The sequence below is a fragment of the Magallana gigas genome, chromosome 9 (genome assembly GCF_963853765.1).
Source record: "Magallana gigas chromosome 9, xbMagGiga1.1, whole genome shotgun sequence".
In the NCBI taxonomy this organism is placed as follows: Eukaryota; Metazoa; Mollusca; class Bivalvia; order Ostreida; family Ostreidae; genus Magallana; species Magallana gigas.
This window is the reverse complement of record NC_088861.1, coordinates 29,776,759-29,802,408: the sequence shown is the minus strand read 5'-3', so window position 1 is coordinate 29,802,408 and position 25,650 is coordinate 29,776,759. Positions and strand designations below refer to the sequence as shown.

General features: G+C 32.1%; 1 protein-coding gene across 1 annotated transcript; it reads left to right on the top strand.

Annotated features, from left to right (window-relative positions):
- The first annotated feature begins 5,450 nt into the window (after window positions 1-5,450).
- On the top strand, window positions 5,451-24,570 carry LOC117691395 (beta-1,3-galactosyltransferase 1-like). The gene is made up of 2 exons (XM_034477431.2): window positions 5,451-5,607; window positions 23,492-24,570. Exons 1-2 carry the CDS (start codon window positions 5,599-5,601, stop codon window positions 24,506-24,508), a joined length of 1,026 nt encoding a protein of 341 aa, XP_034333322.2. The 5' UTR covers window positions 5,451-5,598; the 3' UTR covers window positions 24,509-24,570.
- The last annotated feature ends 1,080 nt before the right edge of the window (window positions 24,571-25,650 follow it).

The following is a 25,650-nucleotide window of genomic DNA, read 5'->3' as shown; positions in this document are numbered from 1 at the left end:
GTTCAAAGCATGACGTCAAGATTAAACACGCACAGTTTATAGATTTACCCCATCTTTAAATCATGCTTAGTCTCTTTTGCCTTTCTCCTTACAATTTAAAATGGCACTGAACCATTTAACATCTTATTTGCACACATTTGTACGAGAATCATAAGTGAGTTCTTCAAAGTTTTCATTTTCTAACCGTGTATCTCTTAGTTTACATAAGGATAACCCTGAACGCGGTTGACTTACTTCTTTTTTGACCAAATATTTACAGATATTCAACTCTCTTTCGGACTGTTTAATATTCAAAATACAATGACACCACCCCCACAAAATTTATTATAATTAAACACAAACTTGCAAATAATTGTTGACTTATTTTTTGCACCATTGTGCATTTTCACAGCTTGTATCGGCTTTTTCCTGAGTTAAATCCATTTCATTTGTACTTCTCGTTGCGCCGTGACGTCCGGCGACATCGATGTTTTAGTCAATTCTAAAGAGGACTATCTGACTTAAATTACTAATATCTGTTCGACAAAACAATATATCCCGTCATTATTTGGCACATAGAATACCAAGAAATATACTAAATTTGAAGTTTCAATATTATTTGGTTTTAAGCCCAATTTATGGAGATATTACTTTCAGCATAATATGGTTTATTGTTGACCATAACACACATTTTGACCGTGCGCCGTGACCTCATTTTTGCAGGATTAAATTCTAAATAATTCTTAGAAAAAAAGAAATTTATTAACTTTTTTCTTGCAAATTGTTTGAAACTTTTGCTGAATTATGTCTACCAAATTTAGTAATGATATGACGTTAAGTAACATAGATATGACAAAAGTCTTCGTATTTTTTTATTGACCCTCGTACATACAATATAGTTCATATCTAATGTTTCATTTCACTTGGGGAAAACAATCTCCAGTTAGCCTTGACCTGTGTAGATTCTGTGGAAGAGATTTACCTTATATGTTTTCTATATGATTATTTTCAGATCAATGCGATGTCTGTATATAGTTTGAACCCTAAAAAGTCAGTCTCATTGGCATTTGCGTAGCGTTCATGCTCACACTGTTACAAATGAAATGCCAGGTTCAATAAGTTTGCCTTGCAACTCATAGATAATTTGAATACGCAATTACTTATAGAGTACATCCTATCATTTCATGAATTGTAAACAGCGTTAAGGTATTATTGAAGTAAATAGATAGATAGATAGATAGATAGATAGATAGATAGATAGATAGATAGATAGATAGATAGATAGATAGATAGATAGATAGATAGATACATGTAGATAGATAGATAGATAGATAGATAGATAGATAGATAGATAGATAGATAGATAGATAGAAAGATAGATAGATAGATAGATAGATAGATAGATAGATAGATAGATAGATAGATAGATAGATAGATAGATAGATAGATAGATAGATAGATAGATAGATAGATAGATAAAATGCTTTCAGACGGTTTATGATTTAAGCTAAAATCGAATTATACATGTAATATCAAGCCCGAGAAGTAACTAAATCTTGCTAGATAAAGCACATTGTGGGTGCTTTGGAGAACAAGCTGGACTAATTGTCTACAGTTCATCAAAGACCGACATCCTGGCCTTTGAGTTTGGGGTGTGTTAATCTAAAATTATTGAAAATATATTACCATTTCTCAGAACTTTTCTCAAAAATCATTTGGCCTGAAAACCCGAAAATCTAGGTAGGATACGGCCACGTATAAACAACAAAACTTCACTTAAAAGGCAGGTTGCCGAACCAGACAAAATGGCAGGTTTACAGTGGGTGATGATTTACCGAGTTTCAATAAACACTAGCAATTGCATAATAATTTAACACCTTTGTGTAAATCTATACATAAACAGGGTGTCCCAGAACATCTGATACCATTTGAAATTCGTATAAATTAGAGAAAAAAAATATTTGGCCAGAAGATGTAAATTATGACTCAAGCAATAAGTAAGTTTTGCGGGTTTTTTTTTTTTTAAATTATGATGTCACAAAATAACATCATATTTCTGTGGTTAAATTGAATTTCGGACAAGTTCCGTGTAAAGCTGTATTATCAAATACAGACTCCAGATATAGTTGTATGAATTATATAAAAAAGGAATACTCTGCAAAAAGCAACTCAACAAGCTACAGATTCTTTAAATTGCGAGAAGATTCGAAAAAATTGGATGTATGCAAAGGCAGTTGTGAGAAATTTAACTCATCGACTTGACGTTGTCATCGGTCAAAAAGAACATCATTTTGAGCGATTTTTTAGTTTGTTGTATTTTTATAAACACCACCAAAGGACTTTATATGGTAAGGGCCTAAAATGGCCCCCTAAAATGAACATCAGCATTTTACTGTAATTCTTTGTTTTCTTTGTATAGATACGCTTTTATATATGTGATAGTTTTACTTAATGTTCATTTTGATTCAAGTGCCCACAATTTAGAAATATGACATTGTAAAGACAACATTTTCTCGCCATTTTTGCATTTTTAGCATAAAACAGCTTGTTTTCAGGCAGTTTTTCTTTCAGAAAACATAGAGCGCATGCTTGAACAAACCAAATATTTTAATGAGATATGTATCTAGCCAAGACTAATAAGTAAACTCTTCTAAAAAATAACATAAAATTTAATTTTACCCGAAACACTCTAAGAATGGCGAATTATGGGGGCCAAATTAAAATCATATCACATATAGTTCTTTGTAAAAAAAAAAATATGAATGTTTCTGAAATTAGTGGAGTGAAAAATTAATTCATATCATATAGTTACATTTATGAAAATGCATTTGAAGTTAATTAAAAGTTATTCAAAGAGAAAATGGTTTCAGATAGTCTGTGACATTCTGTATAATGCATCAGAAAAGAGTGAATTGATAGATTTTCAGAAAAGATTTTGTATTGATTTGTTGTCAAAAATAACTTTATATATGATTAGCTATAATCATTTTTGTTTATTAATCAATGCAAAGTATTTAACAGGTTCGACACAATGGCTAAGACTTCAAACAAAAACTCTTACTGGTAAAAAAAAATATTCTTTTTATTTAAATTGATTTTCATTTGTTCACAAAATTAATGGGCATCTAATAAACAACTGGGCTGCGTTTTACAAAAGAAGTTACGACTTATGACCAAATTAAAGCGTGCTTATTAATCACAAACTAATCATTATTTGAATTTAATGGCTGTAAAAAATAATTATAGAAATTAAAATAAGGGCAAATTAATGGTATTATATAAATTTTGTTACCCAAAGGGCATTCCATAAGGCTAAAAATATTTACGACTTTATTGTAAGCCCTTTTGTAAAACGCAGCTCTGGTCAATAAGAAAACAGAGTGTGAAAAAATATGACGGTAGCAAGGTACATGTAGATACGTACTGTTTTGTTAATCATGCTAGTAAACGCGTGTCCCATAATTATATTATTACCAAACTATTGCAATTACAGATAAATAATGTCTAATTATATATGCAATCTTAACTATATTTCTAAAATCATTTCAACACAGGCATATTTAACATTGAAACTTTGTTACAAATATCTTTTTTAGAACACATTGCATGGTTAAAATAATTTTGTGTGTATATAGAATATAAAGGACCTGGTTCGCTTCCCTTAAAAATCGTCCCTCTTTTCTTTAAAATGTGCCATGTTACCTAAGAATTAATTATCTCAACAAATACGTCGGTGCATCATTGTCATTTGATATCGCAGGTGGAATCAAAATAGTGTACGTCTATTCGGCTGCTTCACACTGTGTAGTTAAAATAAACTGCAAGAAATATGAAAAAAGAAGATTTAGTTAAATTTAAAGAAGAATAAATCCACTTTTGATCAACTATCACTATATCCAGATTCAGAATAATTCTATACACCCTAAAAAGCAATTTTCAGGTGTGGTTAACAACTTTCCAATTGCATAATTTGACAGATCTAGACGATAGCCCTCCTCTTTTCACAAATTCTGTCAAAGCGGGTACCCATCCTTCTTGTTTTCATGCCATTTTTGTGAGGGTAAATTTAACATGGTTATTTAAGATCGGCAGATCGACAAAAACCAGCCGGTATCCGATTTTAGGTGGCACCGGTTTCCTTAGGGTCTATAGAGAAAAAAACAAAGAGGGAGCAGGTCGGGACTCTTTAAATCAGCTGATATTGAGGGGCGCTGGTTTTCAGGAATGCCGATGTTTAGAATTGTCACTGTATATAACAAAAAGTCACGTAACTGTTAGATTTTCTCTTTTTTTTATCAAGAGCAGATAGTGTTCTTTAAATTATTATTGCTTTTTATACTTTTACAGCTCTCGACAAATGAGTGATTGCTCGAAAAATAAACACTGTTTATTCTGTACTTAATTCAAACAGTGACAAGTATTGGTTAGAATTGAAGGTGGCTGAAGCACGGGAAGTATAATTCAATTACATAAAACAGATAAATTATGAATACAAGTACATGTATATGTTCCCAACTCATTATTTAAATGTCATGTTTCGTTTAAGAATTTGAGAAATGAAATAAATAAAAACCCTTTACGATTTTACAAGTATTTTTTGAAGCTATTTTGTAAAAAAAAAAAAACAACAAAAAACGTGTATTTTGATAATAATATCACATGCTAATTGTTAGATTTTTAAAATTATTTCCAATCAACACGTTAGCACTTTTATTAAAATGGAATTTAATGGAATCATTCAATAAAACTGTAAATGGAATGAGTGCTATAATGCTGTTTAAAGTATCTGTAAAATCTGTTGAAAACTAGAAAACCAAGGTGTTGTGTTGAAAAATAATTGAAATGCACAGCATATATTTTGTAATTGGTGAGTCTCTCCAGCTGAAAGATCATGACAACAATTTAAAACCCATTAGATATATGTGGAAAATATATTTTCTCATTGTATAGTATCTGCATAGGATCCTACTGTTTGGTTAAATATGATAAAAATAGTTGTTGTACTTGACGGTACTGTTCAATGATATAAAAAAATATCAATTTAATTAAAATTCGACTTGTAATTACGCTCCTGTACGATACCCTATAGCGTATCGTAGAGGGCGGAATTGCAAGTCTAATTTTAATTAGATTGATAAAAATATTAATGTCCATTATATTTCATTGTTTTAAAATCAAAATAATAATAATAATCAATATTATTTTTTCCTTCTTCACAAACATTTATATACCTATATTTGGCTTTTATTTTAATATAAAACTTGTTTATGATTGGCAACAGAAACTAAAGGCGGTCTCATTAGTATTATAATTTATGAGGCTGATTTATCATAAAAATATCATACCTTTTATTTCGGACAACTGCTTGTTTAAAGTGTACAAAATAGTCTAAAATAGTTGATAAAGGAATCAATCTGTACAGTGTACATGCTGTCGCGTAATATCGTTATTTTTACCAAAATTACTGCTTTTACATTTACATATTGATATTCATATTATCTTCAATTCAGGGTTTTCCCAACCCTTTACGTCAGCTATAGTACTCGCGACATTTAACTATTTACTGTTGGACATTAGCTTGTTGCAGTGCGTTTCAGATTCTCATGAATCATTAATGCCATGAAAAAGGTAGGAGGGACATTAACTTTCTTAGATTTTATTATTCATGATAATAAATAGTTTTATTTTGGTAAACTTATTCTAAGTACCAAGATATTTAGTGTAGAGGAAAGCGTCTAACAAAATCGAATGGCCAGAGAAAAGTCTAACAAAATATCTAAAACATGTTTTACACGAGAGAAAAAAACTTTCTTTTTTCTCTATTTTTACAATTGTTTAAATTATTCAGAATTCAAAAAATATATATATTTAAGATTCAAGATTATCTTACAAAATTCAACGAAAGGGCAATTATCTTCACAACTTGCCTTGTCAAATGTGATTGTAAAGATGATAATTTAACCTGATTAAATAAGTTTGAAACCTCTATTACTCTGCATCTTTAGACAATATTCAATGATATTAGGATAGTCTATTGACCCAAGTTATGTCTGACGACATTTATAACGAGTGCTATTATATATGCACCTCGTTTACAAGGTATTGTGAGCTAAGTGGAATAGGTAAACAAAAAGAGAACGGATGTTTTCTTCTCCATAATCACACATTTAGGTAAAATGTTTATTTTTTTAAACTCGTGTTTTCTTCTTATTCATCTTTTTATTTTACCTTTAAACTCATGTTTATAACATATTATCTTTCAAAAAAAATAAAATACAAAAAAAATATACAAACAAAACAAACAAGAGGCCAATAGGCCTTAACGGTCACCTGGGTAGCATCTAACCCATACACAAACTTGTCGAGAAGTCTCATATATTCATTTAATTGGGTTTCATTCTGGAGTAGAAAAATTATAAATTTTGTAATGTCGACCACCTCCCTGCCTTTTCAAAAAGAATAATGAAACTTATAATTTTGGCAAAAAACTTAAAGATCTGGTCTACAAAATCAATCAGTTTTCCTTTCAGGTGTGCGGGAGTATAAAAGATAATTCTTAAACATTATATGCATTAACACCTATACATCAATTTTGGCCCTGCTCTGCAGTCAAACCCCATATTCCAGGGCACATGGAATTTAAAATTTTAGTAGAGGGCTTCCTGGTAAACATAATTATGAAGTAGGTTTTTCATACAGATGTGTGAGAAAAGAGAGGAAGATTTTAAAACATTATTTGCATTAACACTATATTGCCATATTGCCCCCCCCCCCCCCCCATGTCCTGAACCCCTGACCCAGGAGTCATGAATTTCATGACTCAGGTAGAGGAGCTAGTGGACATTATAAACATGTATTCAGGTTTTTGTCCACATGTTAAGGAGTAAAGAAGAAGATTTTCTAAGATCTAATACATTTTTACTATATGGCCATATTGGCCCCACCATAGAGCCAGAACCCCTGATACAGGGGCCATGAATTTCACAATTTTGGTAGAGGTCTTCATGGACATCATAATCATGCATTTAGGTTTTAACAAATATATATATGGGAGTAGAGAAGATTTTCTAAGATTTAATACATTTTTACTATATGGCCATATTGGCGCCATCCTAGAGCCAGAACCACTGACCCAGGGGCCATAAATTTCACAATTTTGGTAGAGGGCTTCATGGACACCATAATCATGCATTTAGTTTTTAGCAAATATATATGGGAGCAGAGAGGAAGATATTCTAAGATTAAATAAATTTTTACTATATGGCTATATTGGCCATGAATTTCACAATTTTGGTAGAGGGCTCCATGGACATTATAACCATGCAACCAGTTTTATCCTGTGGGAGTAGAGAAGAAGATTTTTGAAAAATTGGCTTTTTTCCATATTTTGACCCACTTGTGGTGCCCTGGGGGTGGTAGAGCTACCAATTTCACAATTGAGATTTCTCTTACCATAGAGATGTCTCACACCCAAAATCAGCCATGTAGTTTTTAAGAGGAAGTTAAAAATGTAAAAATTGTTAACGCACGACAGACGGCGCACGACGCACGACGACGACGAAAATGGATAGCAATAGGTCACCTAAGTTTACTCAGGTGACCTGAAAACAAACAAAACTTAAACTTTATACAATGATTATGCATGCATTGCATTGACTTTAAATTAATTCCTTGTTCTCAGGCCTGCACGCATGTTATTTAACTTTGCGCATTGTCCATTTTTATCATTTAATTCATAAATAAAATTTCGCTAGTGCGCTTGCTTATTCCAGAAGAAAAAGGATTTAGGACTGCATTTTAGAAACTAAAGAGAGTTAAAACGCTTGACTTAATAAATGACACATATGTAAACATCGCACGATTCAGATTTAATTAAGACAATTGCAAATGGCTGTCGAATCTAGTTACGAGACGATGTTTTAAAGGGGCATGGTCACGATTTGGGCAAAATTTGTTTTTTCGATTTTAATGTTTACTATGCTTCAGTAATTTAATTTTAATAGGCAACACAAATTGGAATCTCATTTGTTGATTTTTAGCCGAGTTACAGAGCTTACAATTCTTTGCTACGTAAACAAAGCTTTTGTTTACATTTTGAATGTTGAAGTGAAAATTCAAATTTTAGTCCTAAAATGAATATGTTAAACGTTAGGATTTTTTTATTTATGCTTAAAAGGAATAAAAAGATAGACAAATTGCTTGAAAAAGACTTTTTTACTGCTATATTGATCCCATGTGAACAAAAACAGGTCACATGTATACATGACAAAGAATTATGGGCTCTGTATCTTGCTTATAACTTAACAACTGACTCTCAAATTTCATTTCATCATTAGAAATGCATTTCTAAAGCATTGTAAATAATAAAAACAGAAAAACAGAATTTGACTAAAATTGTGACTATGCCCCTTTTAACGTATTTCAGTATCTTATAGTTTCTCAAATATGAAGTCTAATAGTTTTTTCAATCATTAGAATATGCATAGTAAATGCTATAATTAGACGGCTCATAGGCATCATTTTTCTTCTCGTATACATTTGATATATTGTTACAAAACTCGTGTTTGAATTTGCAATTATTTACACAAAAAAAGAAATAAATTCAAGGCTAATCAAATCAACACACACACATACACACACACACACACACACACACACACACACACACACACATATATATATAGATAGATATATATATATATAGATATATATATATATATATATATATATATATATATATATATATATATATATATATATATATCATAATCAACCACTGCATTAAATTTCATTAAATGCAAGCTTAAAGAACTTTATTTCATAATGAAATCCTTGGAATATCGATTCAATATGTTCTTATGTGCTACTCAAAACTCACACTGTGTATATCATTTATGGTAAATACACACAAATATATATGTATATATAAATTATCAAACCTTCTACAGCCATGCTCTACAAATTTACATGCATTAATGAATGATGTCGGTAGACAATTCAAGGTTTTGCCTTTAAAACACAATAATTAAACTACAGGAGTTTAACAAAAATAAACAGCGTTAATAGTTAAGGCTGATATTACGCTGTGTGGAATCGTTGTCTGTAGATTCACATTGGCCTATTCTTCTTCAGGATATCGTTCTCGGGTGCTTTTAAATGAATATTTCAGTGGTTATTGGAGAGGCTTATTGTTACCAATTTCAATGTGGTCTTGTAAATGACGTCTTTTTGCAAAGCAGCCTCGTTGAAATGAAATGAATCTGAAATCTGATATGGAAATGCTGGACTTAGTATTATGACATGATAATCCAATCCATTAAAAAAAAATATCAATTTGCCTTGAAGTTAAAATAACCATAAAATGAGAATAGCGTGCATTAGAAAAGACGTCGCCATCCCTCCTCTTACTGTGGTCTTTCTTCCCGGTGATGTTTTTTCAAATTCAAATTGGCTTGACAATTTAACAAAAAAAAGTCTGACGTTACATGTACCCTTTATCAGACTTTAAATCTGACCTTCAAATATATTATTTTGCAGGTAATTGGTATAATTATCAGATATGAAAAGCGAAAATACATTTTTTTTCTTTTACAGGGTGTCACAGTACACCACCATTTGAAAAATTCCTATAAATTAAACATGTTTTGCTAGAGAAAAATAGTTTAAATTTTTCCCAACCAAAAACGCTTAGGAGAAAAACGTGCAACCAGATATTTTTTTTCTTTTTTGCAGATCATTAGAGAGTTATTTTTTGTAAGTTATCTTTAAAAAAAAATAGTTACGGCCGTGTTTATTGTAATATGGAAAATATAAAATAATATGAAACACATTTTTATAATATGAATTCTCGGACTTTTCCGAGAAGAATTTCGAGAAAACCCCATGTGAATCATGTTGTGTAATATTTAAAGACAGAATTAATTCCATCAAACTATGTATCAGTTATCGAAATATTCAAAATATTGTATGAATCCAAGCAATAATGAACTTTTGTCTCGTTCAACTAGATGCTCGGCGGTCTCCGTTGATCTCCGACATGCAAGAGATACTCTCTGCCCATGTGTACACCAGGTCAAGTGATAGATTGATGACGCGACCTCTAAATATAGAATGACTCTGCTTGTCGCAGATTTACTGACACAGTCGATGGTTGAACGAGCGTAGCCTAAGCAATAGTTTGTTTGCCATGGGGGGGGGGGGTCCTAGGCAATGTTCTGTTTGCCATGTGAACACAATATATAGTTCATGGGCGGGGGAGTCCTAAACAATATCTTTGTTTGCCATTGGTAGAGGGTGAAAGGGGTTCATTTCTTATAATTCACAATGGAACTTTACACGTTTGAATTTTTCAGGGAGGGGTCCCCTCATGTTGGTGTCATTATTGAAAAAAATACTGACTTTCAAGAACAGCGTAAACTGTTCCTACATGTGTAGGTAGTTCCTTTTTAATTCATTACTAGTGTAGATATGGTATTGGTAATTCTGTACAAGTTACAGATCTTTTCTTTTTAGAAAGTTATGTTAGAAAATACATTCTTAAAAGAATATCTATATACTTCATCTTCTTTTTAAATATTTTCTTCCTGTATATTGTATGTTTAAATTTGTACAGCGAGTGTTTCGAAGTGATCCGTTACACTACCCTTTGCACCACACGAATGTTTGGTGTTATAGCGTTACGAATCTGTAATTAAGCCACGGGTTCTAATCCACATTAAAATTGGCAGACGTCTAATACGACCTTAAAGTTATGAACGGTTCTAAACCTTTTACTGTGGGATAAAGGTTACCTACATTTCAATGAAATAAGTTATATTGTACGTGTGAAACGCCTCAACTGCTTATCTAGATAATGTTCGTAATATGATGATAACATGACATACTGATACCTCAACATTACATAATGGTACTTTAACATTACGTGCTTGCTGATACATAAACATTACATGATGGTACTTTAACATTACGTGCTTGCTGATACATAAACATTACATGATGGTACTTTAACATTACGTGCTTGCTGATACATAAACATTACATGATGGTTCTTTAACATTACGTGCTAGCTGATACTTCAACATTACATGATGATACTTTAACATTACATGATGATACTTCAACATTACATAATGGTACATTAACTTTACGTGCTGATACTTCTTCATTACATGATGATTCTTCACTATGCGGTGGTTCTAAAATGGGGAAGCATCACCTCGAGATCGAAATACTCTTAAACTCAGAACACGTGGATGCCTGTAAAGTTTTTAACACTGGGCTGTTTCTTTGTTTCAGATATTGATAAGACTAAGGTCCACCAATACTAGTTTGGATCAAGATACTCAGCAAATCCTACTATTTGCAATTGATTTAGTTTTGTTATTTAAAACGGTTTTCAATTTTAAAGAATGACTTTTTAGCGACCATTGGGTCTCAGTGCATAAAAATCAGGGGCAACAAAAAGTCCCCCATTGGAGTTTTGGTCTAAAAGTGTGCATTCAGAACCCTGTCTCGGTCAGAGCGGTTTATTAAAGATATAAAGAGCACCTAAACAAAAACTTCTGCCATTCATGTAAGATTGACGAATGGGGATTGATGGGCTCTCCCTGGAGATAATCGTGTAGGAGTGCGCAAAGCAAGCACTGATTTGTTCAACAGTACAGTTACTGCTAAAATCAGATTCAATGCAATACAATGCTTTATCCTTTGCATGAATGGGTCCGCAATCTTATAAGTTGTCATATGCCTAAATACATTGCACCCAAACTAATCGTATGTTCCGAATTTATTTTTATTCAGTAGAGACCCTCTCTTATGAGCTGTACTGTGTACTTCTTCAGTGCCAGCATTTTTACATGTATTTTGGCAGATGCGCTAAGTTACTGAATTAAGCAATATAAGCACTGTAAATGCTTCAGGAAGCCAAACTCATTTTAACGAGGCCGAGTACAGAACGAGTACGCACGCCTTCGCGCAGCGTTTCATTTGTATTGTGACGTCATCTTTTTGCTTTGTTGACGCCATGGCGTGATAGTTTCAACTGCAGATATTCAGCGAAATTTGTTGAAAATAGCACATTTGATGCGTAAAATTGATATTATATTGTGGAATAAACATAAATGTCTCGAAGTATAAGCTTTATTTGGGCTCGGGTAGAAAACGTGAAGAGGGTTCAGCAAGCCAAGCCCTCTGTCACGTTTTCTTAACCCGCCTAAATATAGCTTAATTCATATATTTCGAGACAGTAACCATAAATTTTATATTAATGACCCTTAATATGTGATGTTATATGTTTATTTATTACTTAAATATGTCTGAATGTTTTAATAATACTATAAAGATCACCATTTCCGCCTTTGTTAAATAAAAAATAGCCATAATCCGACAAATCTGGGAAATGGGGCATACAAAAACAACTTTCATAAGACCCCTGGAACAAACCAGGAGGTAAAAGGTTTTTTTTATTTGACTATTTGGTGCATTTTAGCAATAACTTTAATATTTAGAACTGAGAAAGAAATCCCTAGGGCAGAAGTTTAAAAAAAAATGTAAAAAATGTGAAAAATTGATACATTTCAAGCAAAATCCCATAGGGTCCTATGTTAAAAATTAACTAACTTTGAGATGACCCCTTAAACAAACGGTGTGGTAAATGTCTATTTTTTTTTATCTTAAAATAATAATTATATCAGTAGAAATTCATGTAAAAAAATTTATTCAAAAGTCTAGGGCAGAACAAATTAGACCCGGCCTCGTTAATTACTCTCTTTTCAACCAAGACGCTTTTTGTGGAAACTTACATTATGTAATACAAGGGTTTTTTTACTAACTGACCGTTTTATTTTTTTTAAACAAGGTGAAAACACATATGTAAATATGGAAACTCGATCATATGTTGATTAATAGATCAAATAATTTAAAATACGGGTCAACTGACCCCCTCCCACATTTTTTATTTACTTGTCGAGATTAAGTGATAGGTATGTCCCCTCCAAATAAATGTTGCTATGTGCATGCACTCGGATCTTCAGGATGATTGCTCGAACTCTGATTCCCTTAAAAGTCCCTTGAACAGTATTGTCCTTGTTTTATGGTGTAGAAGCACCAAAAGCAATAGGCCTGGCTAAACGGTGGTCAAACAAGCGCCAATTGAAGGCGCCCGCTTGTAGGATTAAAACAATCAACCTACGACACAAAACATACTTGTAAAATTTACATCGAATTTGGAAATTTGAAGGTGCCTAAACAAGGAGGACTCGGGAGTCGGTTGACACAAAGAGATTTTTGCACAGGTTCTTACAAATATAATGGAGGTGGCCGTGCCCCATTTCACTCTAGAACCCAGTTTCATCTGAGTGGCACAAGTTTTGGCAATATAGATTTTTGAGTTCGAAAAGTGTCCATTTTTATGTAAGGAAATAAAAGAGGTAATAATCGAAACTTGTTTGAACTGTTGTTTAGCTTGACTTAAGTCCTATACTCTCTTCGTAATAGGGATTCTCGATCACGGTGCTTATAGCTAATTTAGAACCACCGCATACTGAAATGCCATCATTTTTTTGAAATATCATCATGTAATGTTAGAGTATCATCATGTAATTTTTAAGTACTATCATGTAATGTTGGAGTATCAGCACGTAATGTTAAAGTACCATCATGTAATGTTGACGTATCAGCATGTAATGTTAAAGTATCATCAAATTAGGAAGAATATTTACATAAGGCAGTTGAGGCGTTCCATACATACGCATCGTTAACTTTACTTTATGCACCAGGAACACAAATATAAACGTCATTACGCGTTTTAAGCACATCAATTTTTGTAAGATTAAATGAAACGTTCAAACTTACATAACCAATTTGTTATGTACTAAAAGAAAGTAATCCTTGAATCATATCTATTTGACAATAAAACTGATTTTTGACAAAGTTTTTGGCACTATGTAAACCAATTAAAACGTTAATATGGCTGTTCCATGTATGTTTTATATCCCTGACTAAGAGCGTATCCAATTGGTCTGCACGGCTTGGTGTGTTTTAGGACCGACAACATCCAAACATAACCATTCAGTGCCTAAAAATAGAACACGTTCTTTTAAGCGTTACAGTAGATGCGCTATGGGGGAAAGGATGACGTCATACAGCATAATTCTATAACGTCATACATGTATACACAAAATTGTGCAAAAATTTAGTTGTGATACAAAAAGAACCTATTTCAATTTTAAGTTTTAGGCTAAGTATGCACTACACTCTTTCTGCAATGTAACCATGACTATTATAGAACGTGATGCTTAGTTAAAGATCTGCTCATGATGATCAACGTATAGAGAGTGTTAAAAAATGGGCCTGTTTGATATGTATACATGTAAATCCAATAATGGAGCATGATAAGGCATCTTTTTTTAACTACACGAGTCAAACTTTTATTATCTCAAATTAGATTGGTCTGTTTAAATACTTCGAGATATTTGAAATATCGGGGGTAAAATACTTTTTTAAAAAGTGTAGGTAGTTGGGACTTACAAATCACTTCGACATATACATTATATTCGAGATATCAGTGTTCCAGATATCGAAGTTCAACTGAAATATACTGATCGTTCTTTTTTTACTAAAACAAGCATATACTGAGCTTTGATATCAAATTGACAATTAAACGAAATATTATGACGACAATTAATTGGATTAGTAATTTGAAAGAAAATCAGAAAAATTATATAATTGAAGTACATAGCATCATACAAAAATAAGGTTTGTCATCAAAATAGCGGTCATCATTATGCATGTCCGCTGGTACGAGGGTCAATCAAAAAATACGTGGACAATGTTCCTCTTGACTTTATTTTTTCGACAAAATTTAAGATTTCCACATTATCATTTGTCAAAACGTATTTTTATTTTATGTGTAAAGTTTCGTTGCATTTGATCAAAAGGTGGTCTTCATATTTAAATTTCAAATCCACATGTATTGTATTCGAGGCGCAACCTCATCAGCGCTGGGACGTCAAAACCCGACGTCACGGCGACTTGTGTTTTACAGCTTTTCAAAGTACTAGCCTCTGCATTTCACACAAAGTATGGCGCTTGACCCACTCGTTAAAGACATTGCTGTACCACCTGTCATCTAGTTTGTTTACAATTGTTCGATTAGCATAAACTAATTCTTCGGTGTTCTCAAATTTTCTACCACGTAATTCAGCTTTCACTGTCGGAAAGGCCTTGAAATCTATCGGCGCTAGGTCCGGGCTGAGTGGTGCGTGATCTACACGATCAAAACCAAACAAATCTAAATCAATGATAGTACTTTCAGCACGGTGAGCAGGGGCGTTGTCTTGATGCAAAAGAAAGTGGGTTTTTTTCGGGCCGCTTCTTCCGTATTTCATGGACAATATCACGCCAAATTACATGATTGTACTTGTTATGGAATAAAATGTCATGATCATTTTTATTTGACAATATTGAAAATTTACTTGGTTTTTTAATTGTAATGCACGGGTGATTTGGTTAAAATTATTTTACAGTATATATATTTAAGAGAAAATTTTAACTGTATTCCGCTATTGTCTTCCTAATGTAAGTGCAATGACAAGATAATAGCTAATGAAATGCGTTCTAAAAACACAGGAAGTGAAATATCTTAACCTATGCATAATATTCTGCATCGACCGTTTGTCCGTAGGGTACTACATGCACGAGTAGCATTCCAGAAATATCCATAAAGAATATATTAAATATGTTTTTCCTTGCAGACTTTTGAACTTTAGCTTTAAGGGGAGGTGGTGATGATTTTCTTTTTCGTGCTGAGGACTGTTGCTTAATTTGTCGCGGAATCATAATTTTATAACCATGTTTCGCCAGTTGTGACAATTCGTTCAAAAAAAAACATCTTCATTAGTATAGTGTCTCAAGAAAGCACTTGATAGTTGTACTCGTTTTGCTTTGTCATCTTCAGACAGTAGTCTGGGTATCCAGAGAGCTGAAACTCTTCACATATCTGAACATTCTGTGAGAATTGTAACTGATACCATAACTGATATCAAACATAGATGCAAGTTCCGCAACAGTTACGCGTCCATCACTTTCCATGACGTTGCCAATTCTTCCAGGCCTTTCGTCGTCCAGTACCGAGTCTCTACCAATCAAAAACAGCCTAGGCCATTTATTTACAAACGATCTACTCACTTTGGGCACTTTTCCTGCTTCTTCCATCATTTTTGCAGTTTGTTTTGGTGTTTCAAGCACAACCACAAATTTTACAGCCATTCTTTGCTCCGTGACGTCGTCAAACGTCATCTTTTTTTGCCTTTATAATTAGGAGTACCTGTCTTCTAACACCGATTTTTTTATCAACGGATCAACAAATTACGTCATAATTCCGCAAATAAAATGACGTAATATTACGTAGTTTACTGGCATACCGGTATAAATTTTGTTTTTGATTTGGCGCCATATAACAAAAATCTGGTCAAAATTTTCTATGATGATATTTTGATAAAAAGCTAAAACTGAACGTGCGCCGTATCATAAAAATCTTAATTTGTTATTGATAAATCGGAATAAACTAAAAATAAAATGTGCAATTGGTAAGAATTTATTGCTAAAGTATGTCTTTAAAATTTGATTGTAATATGACGTAAAGTAACAACGCTATAACAAAAGTCTTGGTATTTTTTGGATGACCCTCGCACATGCAGTACTACATGGTAAAAATCCTGATTATGTTTTCTTAAAGAGGTTCGTTTCTCTTTTTTATGGTAACTATTTTATGTCAGCTCTGGTCTAAAAATTCTGCATCATATATTAAATATTTATTTATTCATATTTTACAATGCCAAAAAGCCATATTGAAAAAAAAAATGTTAAAAGAAAAGTAAATATTTACAGAGTTTAATAAAAGAATATATTTTGTGGCGGAAAGTTTTTAAGAAGAAAATGAACATTTTTCATAACTCAAAGTTCTAGAGTTCTGTTACTATAGCTTCCTAATTTTCAGTGCAGACCAGACTCCCAGATAGTTTGTGTATTATGATATATTAATGTTGTTCTGCAAAACATACTTGAACAATTTTTTGATATTTCTATCGATAACATTTGGCATATTTAGCTTATATTTCATACAGACAAACAGACAGACAATAACGTTACATTCTTTGGCAAGGTTTTAGTCTTTACAACATATATCTTTTATGCTTTATGAACATAATTTGTCTATCATTTCTAAATTGATTACCTAAATTCATGCATTAATTATAATTATAAAGCGGTCAATGATCCTTTTCCTCCACGCATACATATACTTGTGTGTGAATATATATATATATATATATATATATATATATATATATATATATATATATATATATATATATATATATATATATATATATATATATATATATATATATCATCATTATCACCAATCACTGCATTATATTTACTTTAATGCAAGCTTAAAGAATTCTATTTCATAGTGAAATCCTTGGAATATCGATTAAATATATTAATATGAGCTACTCAACACTCACACTGTCTATATCATTAATGATGAATACGCACAAACATATATAAAAAATTCTCAAACCTAGTTCTTCAGCCATGCTCTAGAAGTTTACATGCATTAATAAATGATGTCGGTAGACAATTCAAGGTTTTGCCTCTAAAACACAATGATAAAACTTAAGGAATTTAACGAAAAATAAACAGCGTCATTAGTTTAGGCTTCAATTACGCTGTATGGACTCGTTGTCTGTAGATTTACATTGGCCTATTCTTTTTCAGGATATCATTCTCAGGTGCTTTTGAATGAAAAGTTCAGTGATTATTTGTGAGATTTATTGCTTCACTATTTTAAGGTGGTCTTATAAATGACGTGTTTTTGCTAAGCAGCCTCGTTCAGATGAAATGAATCTGAAATAGAAATGCCGGACTTAGTATTATAATACGGTAATCCAGTCCATTTAAAAAAAATCAATTCGCCATGAAGATAAAATTACCATAAAATAGGAATATTTTTCATTGGACAAAACTGCGCCATCCCTGCTCGTATTTTGGTCTTTCTTCCTGGTGATGTTTTTTTAAAATTTAAATTGGCTTGACAATTTAACAAAAAAAGTCTGACGTTACTCTTTATCGCTCTTTAAATCTGACCTTCAAATGTATTATCTTGCGGGCAATATGAGTGATGATCAAATTCACCTATAAAAAGCTAAAATAAATTCTTTTCTTGTACAGAATCTCCTAGTATATCACCAATTGAAAAACTCATATTAATCAAACAATGTTTAGTTAAAGTAAAATAGTTTAATTTTTTCCCACCTAACGACTATGTTTGGAGAAAGCATGCTTTTTTTTGCAGATCATTAGAGGGTTAATTTTTAAAGTTTTAATAAAAAATTTCGTCTAGGTCATGTTTATTGTAATAAGCAAAATATCAAATTTTATGAAACAAATTCATAAGTTCAGTATCCAAATCTTCTTAAAATTTTCAACGTCATTAGATGATTGAAAAGGGTGTGTCATCCAAATGGTTTTGGTCTTATTTACCCCCCCCCCCCTTTTATCCTGAAATCAACCACGCTACGCCGTTCAAAACATAAGTAACGTAAAGGGAAGCGGAAATCCCTGATTTAAAATCGCTTGCTTTCCGATTCACGATTTGATTTCTCGATTTAAACATTTTACATCCAATCGCAAGTGATTAAAATCGCAAACGCCACATTTTTTTCGTAATTTCATATAGTTTATGTCTTTCTGAAAATTAAAAGCTAGATTATAAAGTCCGCGAGACGTGATTTTCGTGATTTTACGCCGATATTAATTCCTTCCGTTTGATTAGGAATCTATAGTAGACAATTTTTAAAAATGCTTAATCGAATTTTGAAAAAAAAAAACAAGACGCTTTGAATATGGCCATTGTATTTTGTGAAGTGTGTTTACTTATACAAACAATATACTTAGTACATACGGGTGACCCGTAACTGAATACGAAAAATCAGAATACATGCATTTAAAACAAATATTTATTTACTGAGTTTGTTATGAGAAATATGCGCGTTTATTAAAAAAATCGTTATACAGAAAAATAATAACAAGTTTTATAAGTTAAATATTTACGAAATTTTCTCTTTTAAGGAAAATAAAACTGTCGAAAACTAGTATATAATAAATCAGACCTTGTGTCCACAGTTATGACGAACAAACTGCAAAATATAGAGTTCATGCGCAAAAACAAAGTTTTTCCCGGGGGTTTAGGCAATATTTTATTTGCAATGGGAACACAATAAATAGCTCATTAGCGGGGGAGTCCTAAAGAATATTTTTGTTTGCCATGGGTAGAGGGTGCAAGGGGGTTATATCTTATAATCAACAATGGGAACTTAACACGTTTGAATTTAGCAGGGAGGGGTCCCCTCATGGTGGTGCCATTATTGAAAAATTTTGACTTTCAAAAAGAGCGTAAACTGATACTACGTACATGTTGTTCCTTTTTAATTCATTAGAGTAGATATAGTATTGGTTATTCTGCACAAGATACAAAACTTTTCCTTCTAGAAAGTTATGTAAGAAAATACATACCTAAACCAATATCTATACACTTTATGTTCTTTTTAAATATTTCCTACCGGTACATTGTATGTTTGAATGTGAAAAGCGAGTGTTTTCGAAGTGATCCGTTACTGCGCCCTTTGCACCGCACGAGCTTGTAAAATGTTGTGGGCGTGATCAAAAGGAGAGCCGCTAAATTGTTGACGAATTGCATTTTTGTATTCAATTTCATTATTTAGTGTTTATGATATCATTGAATTGAGATATACATGTAATACTGAGTAGGTGCATTAACTGAGATGTAAAATGCACGCAGTAATGAAGTATATAAAAGATTCGCTTGATATGAAGAATTTAAAGCAAAACCAAACACACAGTCAATTGCTAGTAAACAAAACAAACACGATCATATAATCACTTAAAGATAATGTAGGAAATAAACAATAAAATCAAATATAAGGACTATATATGATAAGAGTTAAATTTGGCCCCCATTATTCGCCATTTTTTTAAAGTGTTTCTGGTACAATAAAATGTTATGTTATATTTTAGAGGAGTTGATGTAAAATATACGTTCACCTATTTATTTGATTTATTTGCACTCATTGGCAGTATGTGACGTCAGAAGTGACGCTATACCTATAATTCAATCAAAATCAGTCAAAAATTGACATTTTTATTATCTTTTTCTGAATGGGAAATATAGAGCGCATGCTTGAACAAGGAACATTTTTTGTCACTTATTAGCCTTGGCTAGATACATCTCTGATTAAGATATTTTGCTTGTTCAAGCATGTGCTCTATGTTTTCTGAAAGAACAACTGCTTGAAAACAAAGCTGTTTTATGCTAAAAATGCAAAAATGGCGGGAAAATGTTGTCTTTACGATGTCATATTTCTAAATTGTGGGCAGTTGAATCAAAATGAACATTATGTAAAAACATCACAAATATATCTGTACAAAGAAAACAAAGAAGTACAGTAAATTGTTTATGATCATTTTAGGGGGCCATTTTAGGCCCATATCATATATAGTTCTTCATAATTTTTCTCTTTGTCTTAAATTTGTTCTTTAAGAGCGCATTGCGATGTGATAGTGCATTATCCACGAATCTGTCATTAAGTCGTAGGTTCTAATCCACATTAATATTGACAGATGTCCCATACCACCTTAAAGATATGAACGATCCCAAAAACTCCTTAGGATAAAGCTGACCTACATTTCGATGAAAAGAGTTAAATGCTCATCGTTAACTTTACTTTATATTTACATTCAGTGTAGATTTCCCCTTACGTGTGTATTGGAAATATGCGACGTTCAATTAAGAAATAAACAGCAATTTAATAAGTTCACTGGGATATGAAGTTGGTTGGTCACGTGATCAAATCCTGTGAAGCCCAAAGGGCTTCTCAGTAGATTTGATCACATACCAACCAACTTCATATCCCGGTGAACTTTTTAACATTGCTGTTTATTACGTATATTTACGTTTGAAATAGACAAATCGTTCAGAACTGTTAGAATTACCGAGATTTTATATTTACAATAATCAAAGCAACAAGTGATAAGCGCGTGATATGATCATTGTGACGTAACGAAAAAGTTCATACAGAATTGATCGTTTTCGCTATTCTATAGGTTCATATAAGGAAACATATTTGCAAATGTAAATATTTTCCATTGAATACAATAAGCTATTTTATACGCCAGGAGTATAAACGTCATCACGCGTCTTGGGTATATTTAGCATTCTAAGACTTAATGAACCGTTCAGACTTACATAACCAATTTGATTTGTAATGGAATCGTTTAATCATATCTATTCGTCAATAAAAAAAATTTAAAGTTTCTGGAACTATATTTTAAGACGCGGAAGTAAGGTAAATAACATGTTAACATGGCTTTTCCATATATGTTTCATATCCCTGACCAATTTATAAGAGCGTAATAAATTGGTCTGCATGGCTTGGTGTGTTATAGGACAGACAACATCCAAACACAAACATTCAATGCCTAAATAAATCACGTTATTTTACGCTTTTCAGAAGATGCGCTATGGGGAAAGAATTACTTTATAGAGTAGTATTATGTAACGTCATACAGGTAGACACCGAGAAGGGCCAAATTTAATTGTGATAAAAATACAACAAATTTCAACTTTAATTTTCAAGCTTAATATGGGCTGAACTCCTTATGCAATGCAATTAACCAAGACTATTACAAAACGAGATGCTCAGTTCAAGCTCTACGTATGATGATCAAAGTGCTAAAAGTTGGACCTGTTTGATATGTGTAGATCCGATCAGAAGTTATCTGTTTAAAACTACATCAGTCAAACTAGATGGGACTGTTTAAAAAAGTCTAGTAGGTATTCGAGATATCAAGGGTACAAAAGTACCAAAATATAAGTGGTTGGGATTAACAAATCACTTCGACATATTTATTGTAATCGAGAAATCAACGTTCGAGATATCAAAGATCAAATGAAATATTGTGATCGTTCTTTTTTAATAAAGCAAGCATTTACTGAGCTTTGATCTCAATTTGACAACAAAACGAAATATTATATGACAACAATGAATTGAATCAGAAATTTGAAAGAAAATTCAAGGATTTGAATATATTGGATATTGAAGTATACTGCATTTTACACAAAAAAAAAATTTGTCATCCAAATATTGGTTATCATTGTGCATGCCCGCTGATGCTTACCTTACTACATGGTAAACATCTTTATTATCTTTCCTAAACTAATTAAAGAAATGAGGGGTCGCAACCGTTATCCTCTTTCATTTTAACTTAGTGCAATTTGATGTGTATTCTGCGCGTTCAATTAAGAAATAAACAGCAATTAAATAAGTTCACCGGGATTTGAAGTTGGTTTGTCAAGTGATCAAATCCTGTGAAGCCCAAAGGGCTTCTCAGTAGATTTGATCACATGACCAACCAACTTCATATCCCGGTGAACTTTTTAATATTGCTGTTTATTACGTATATTTACGTTTGAAATAGACAAATCGTTCAGAACTGTTAAAATTACCGAGATTTTATGGTTACAATAATCCAAGCGACAAGCGATAAGCGCGTGCTATGATCATTGTGACGTGACGAAAACATTCATACAGAATTGAACGTTTTCGCTTTTCTAAAGGTTCATATAAGGAAAATTATTTGCAAATGTAAATATATGAATGTGATTACCTAGAGATGATAAAATGTCTACTCTTAACTTCTTTTGTAAAAAATTGAAAACATTTTTCATAGCATAAATATAAAACACCCTATCAATCATGTAGTCTGACCTGGAAGAAGATTTGATTAATTAAAACGAAGCCCTATACTCGGAAGAAGTTGGCTAAAACTTGTTTTCTTGTGTTTTTATAAATTTTAAAAGCATATCTTAACAATGGGTGGGTATTAGAAACAAAAACAAGGCTTTTTTCACAATTAAAGTATGATATTCACTATGATTTAAAGCATTATATGAAAGAAAGTTATCAAAATTCTAAAGCTGTATTTCATCATTAAGGTGCCTCACTACACCTATTCTTATACTTTTGAAGACACTACGTCGCAGGATGGCGAATAAAAAGTTTTGTTAAATTGTTTGTATCAATCAGCTTATTTGAATATCGGCATAGCTCAGTGGTTAAAGTAGCGAGCTTGTGAACCGCAGATTATCAGTTCGAGTCCTCCTGGGGCTTTTGTTCAGTTTTGAAAATATTTTATTTTATCCATAATTGCAAAAAAAATTGCGCATTTGACTCCTGTACTTATTATCCATCATGATATCATTCTAATTGAGTAACGTACAGCTGATTTAAGAAACTATTTCAAAATATAATGAACCACCTTAAATCCATATTTACAACATAATCATAATATCCTCCAACATTAAGCATGTTCATGTCGTCTACAAGAAAATTTGATAGATAAATGTAATGACTGTGATTTTTCTTTTCAGATGAAAGCTTTACAAAGGAGGACACATACATTTACATACATTGTGAAATGGGCAGCAATCATATATATTTTAACATACATCGTTTGTTTACCTTTCCGAGAAACAAAAGAGAGAGCAGATGAAACATCCTACAAACTCTTACAGGCCTACGTAGAATCTGGCCTGTTGGGGACGCCGCCGATACCTCATAGATCATGTAGTAACGGTGATGTATTCCTGCTCATCATGGTCCCAAGCGCTGTGTCAAACTTCGAACAGAGAGACGCTATCCGCAGAACTTGGGGAAACGTTTCAACAACAAAACCTACTGTTCTGTTGAAATTCATGTTAGGCAAAAGTAAAGATACTGTTCACCAGAGCCTTGCAAAAACTGAAAATTCTATTTATAATGATATTTTGTTCGAGGAAATATTGGAAACATATGAAAATCTGTCACAAAAATCTATAGCGTTGCTACGATGGGCTTCGACAAACTGTGAAGGAGTAAGATATCTGTTGAAAATTGATGACGACATGTTCCTTAATCTTCCGAGACTTTTAAACGAATTAAAAGTTCATCCGAAAACAAACTCTATATCTGGATGCAAAGTCACTGGTGCTTCTCCATTCCGATTTGCATTTTCGAAATGGAAGATATCGAGATCGGAGTATAAAAATGATTATTATCCAGATTATATAGCCGGAACAGCTTATCTAATCAGCGGGGATATTATTTCGAACCTATATCGGGCAACACGGAATGTTCCTTATTTCATCTTTGAAGACGTATATATAACAGGTTTATGTAGAAAACATATTGGTGCCGTTGCATTAGAAAATAAAGGTTTTAATTGTGGATATCGCAATCGTGGTCCCTGTGGAAATAACTTCAGATATCAGATAACAGGACATCACTATACACCGAGGGAAATTAAAAGGATGTGGCGTGAGTTACAAAATCGATGGTCAAATTGTCGACTTGTGGATCATTACTTTATTTACAAATTAGTTGATTTGTTAAAGTATATGTTTTTGTGAATTGATGTGAAAATTGATAGGAAACATGGTGCATGAATGGAATAAAACGAAATCTAAAAATTCATAGTTATTTTCATTAAAAATTAACACGAATATTATACCCCCTCCCCTTTTTTCCCATGCGATTGCTGTTTAATAACTTATAATACATGTAATACCGTATCCACTTATGAGATAAAGTTTCCATTATATTTGTCAAATTCCCTACAGTTGATAATGTAATTGCATCATCAACGGAATACTTATGTGTCTATTAATGATACAGTCCATATCATCCTTTGGTATAAGAGAAAAACGCCAGATAAATACAACGTTGACCTTTAAATAATACAATTTGTTATTGCATTAGTGGATGCATTTCAATCATTATTGATATAACTATGCATGTAATACATGTATATAGTCCTGGTTTTAATTATGCTTCTTTGCATATTCCCTTTTACACATCAATCTATCATTAAGCCCTTCGGACTTTATTAGATTTGTTCACGCCCCGACCGAAATTATCACCTCATAATACTAAAAAAAAAGATTTCTTATTCTTTAAATCAATCGGTTTCAACATGGGTTTCCAATTCTTTATTGTTAATGATAAGTTTGTTCTGGGTACCTTATCATAGATGTTGGAGGCAAAATAATATCATAATTTTATGCTTATTTTAAATAAAAGGAAATGCAACAAAACGAGATAAATCTGGAAAAAATGTTAAATGATTTAGAGCAAAATATCTAATAACAATCTCTTTTTACAAAGTTTGTTTCCCTGCTTTGAAACTTATTTCAAATCTAGTCTTTTAATTATGTACCATATATGACTTTTTATCTTGTAGTGGTTTCATACGCAGACTTGCAAAAAGTCAATGTTCTTTTAAGCCAGTCCCTAAAAGATTAACTTTATTAAACTAAAATAATTGGAAACGCAAAGTAAATAAAAGCTGATTAAATAATCTTTCTGATATTTCTTTTTATAGCAAACAGAGGCATAAGCAGAAGACACGAATAATGAACTTAACCATCCACTAATGCAATAAAATTTATATCATTAATAGTCAACGATCTACATAGTAAGTGTTTTCTCTGATTTCATTGGTGGATTTAAATTTTGAACCTTAAATTCAAAATTTTGAAACTGTATCATAAAT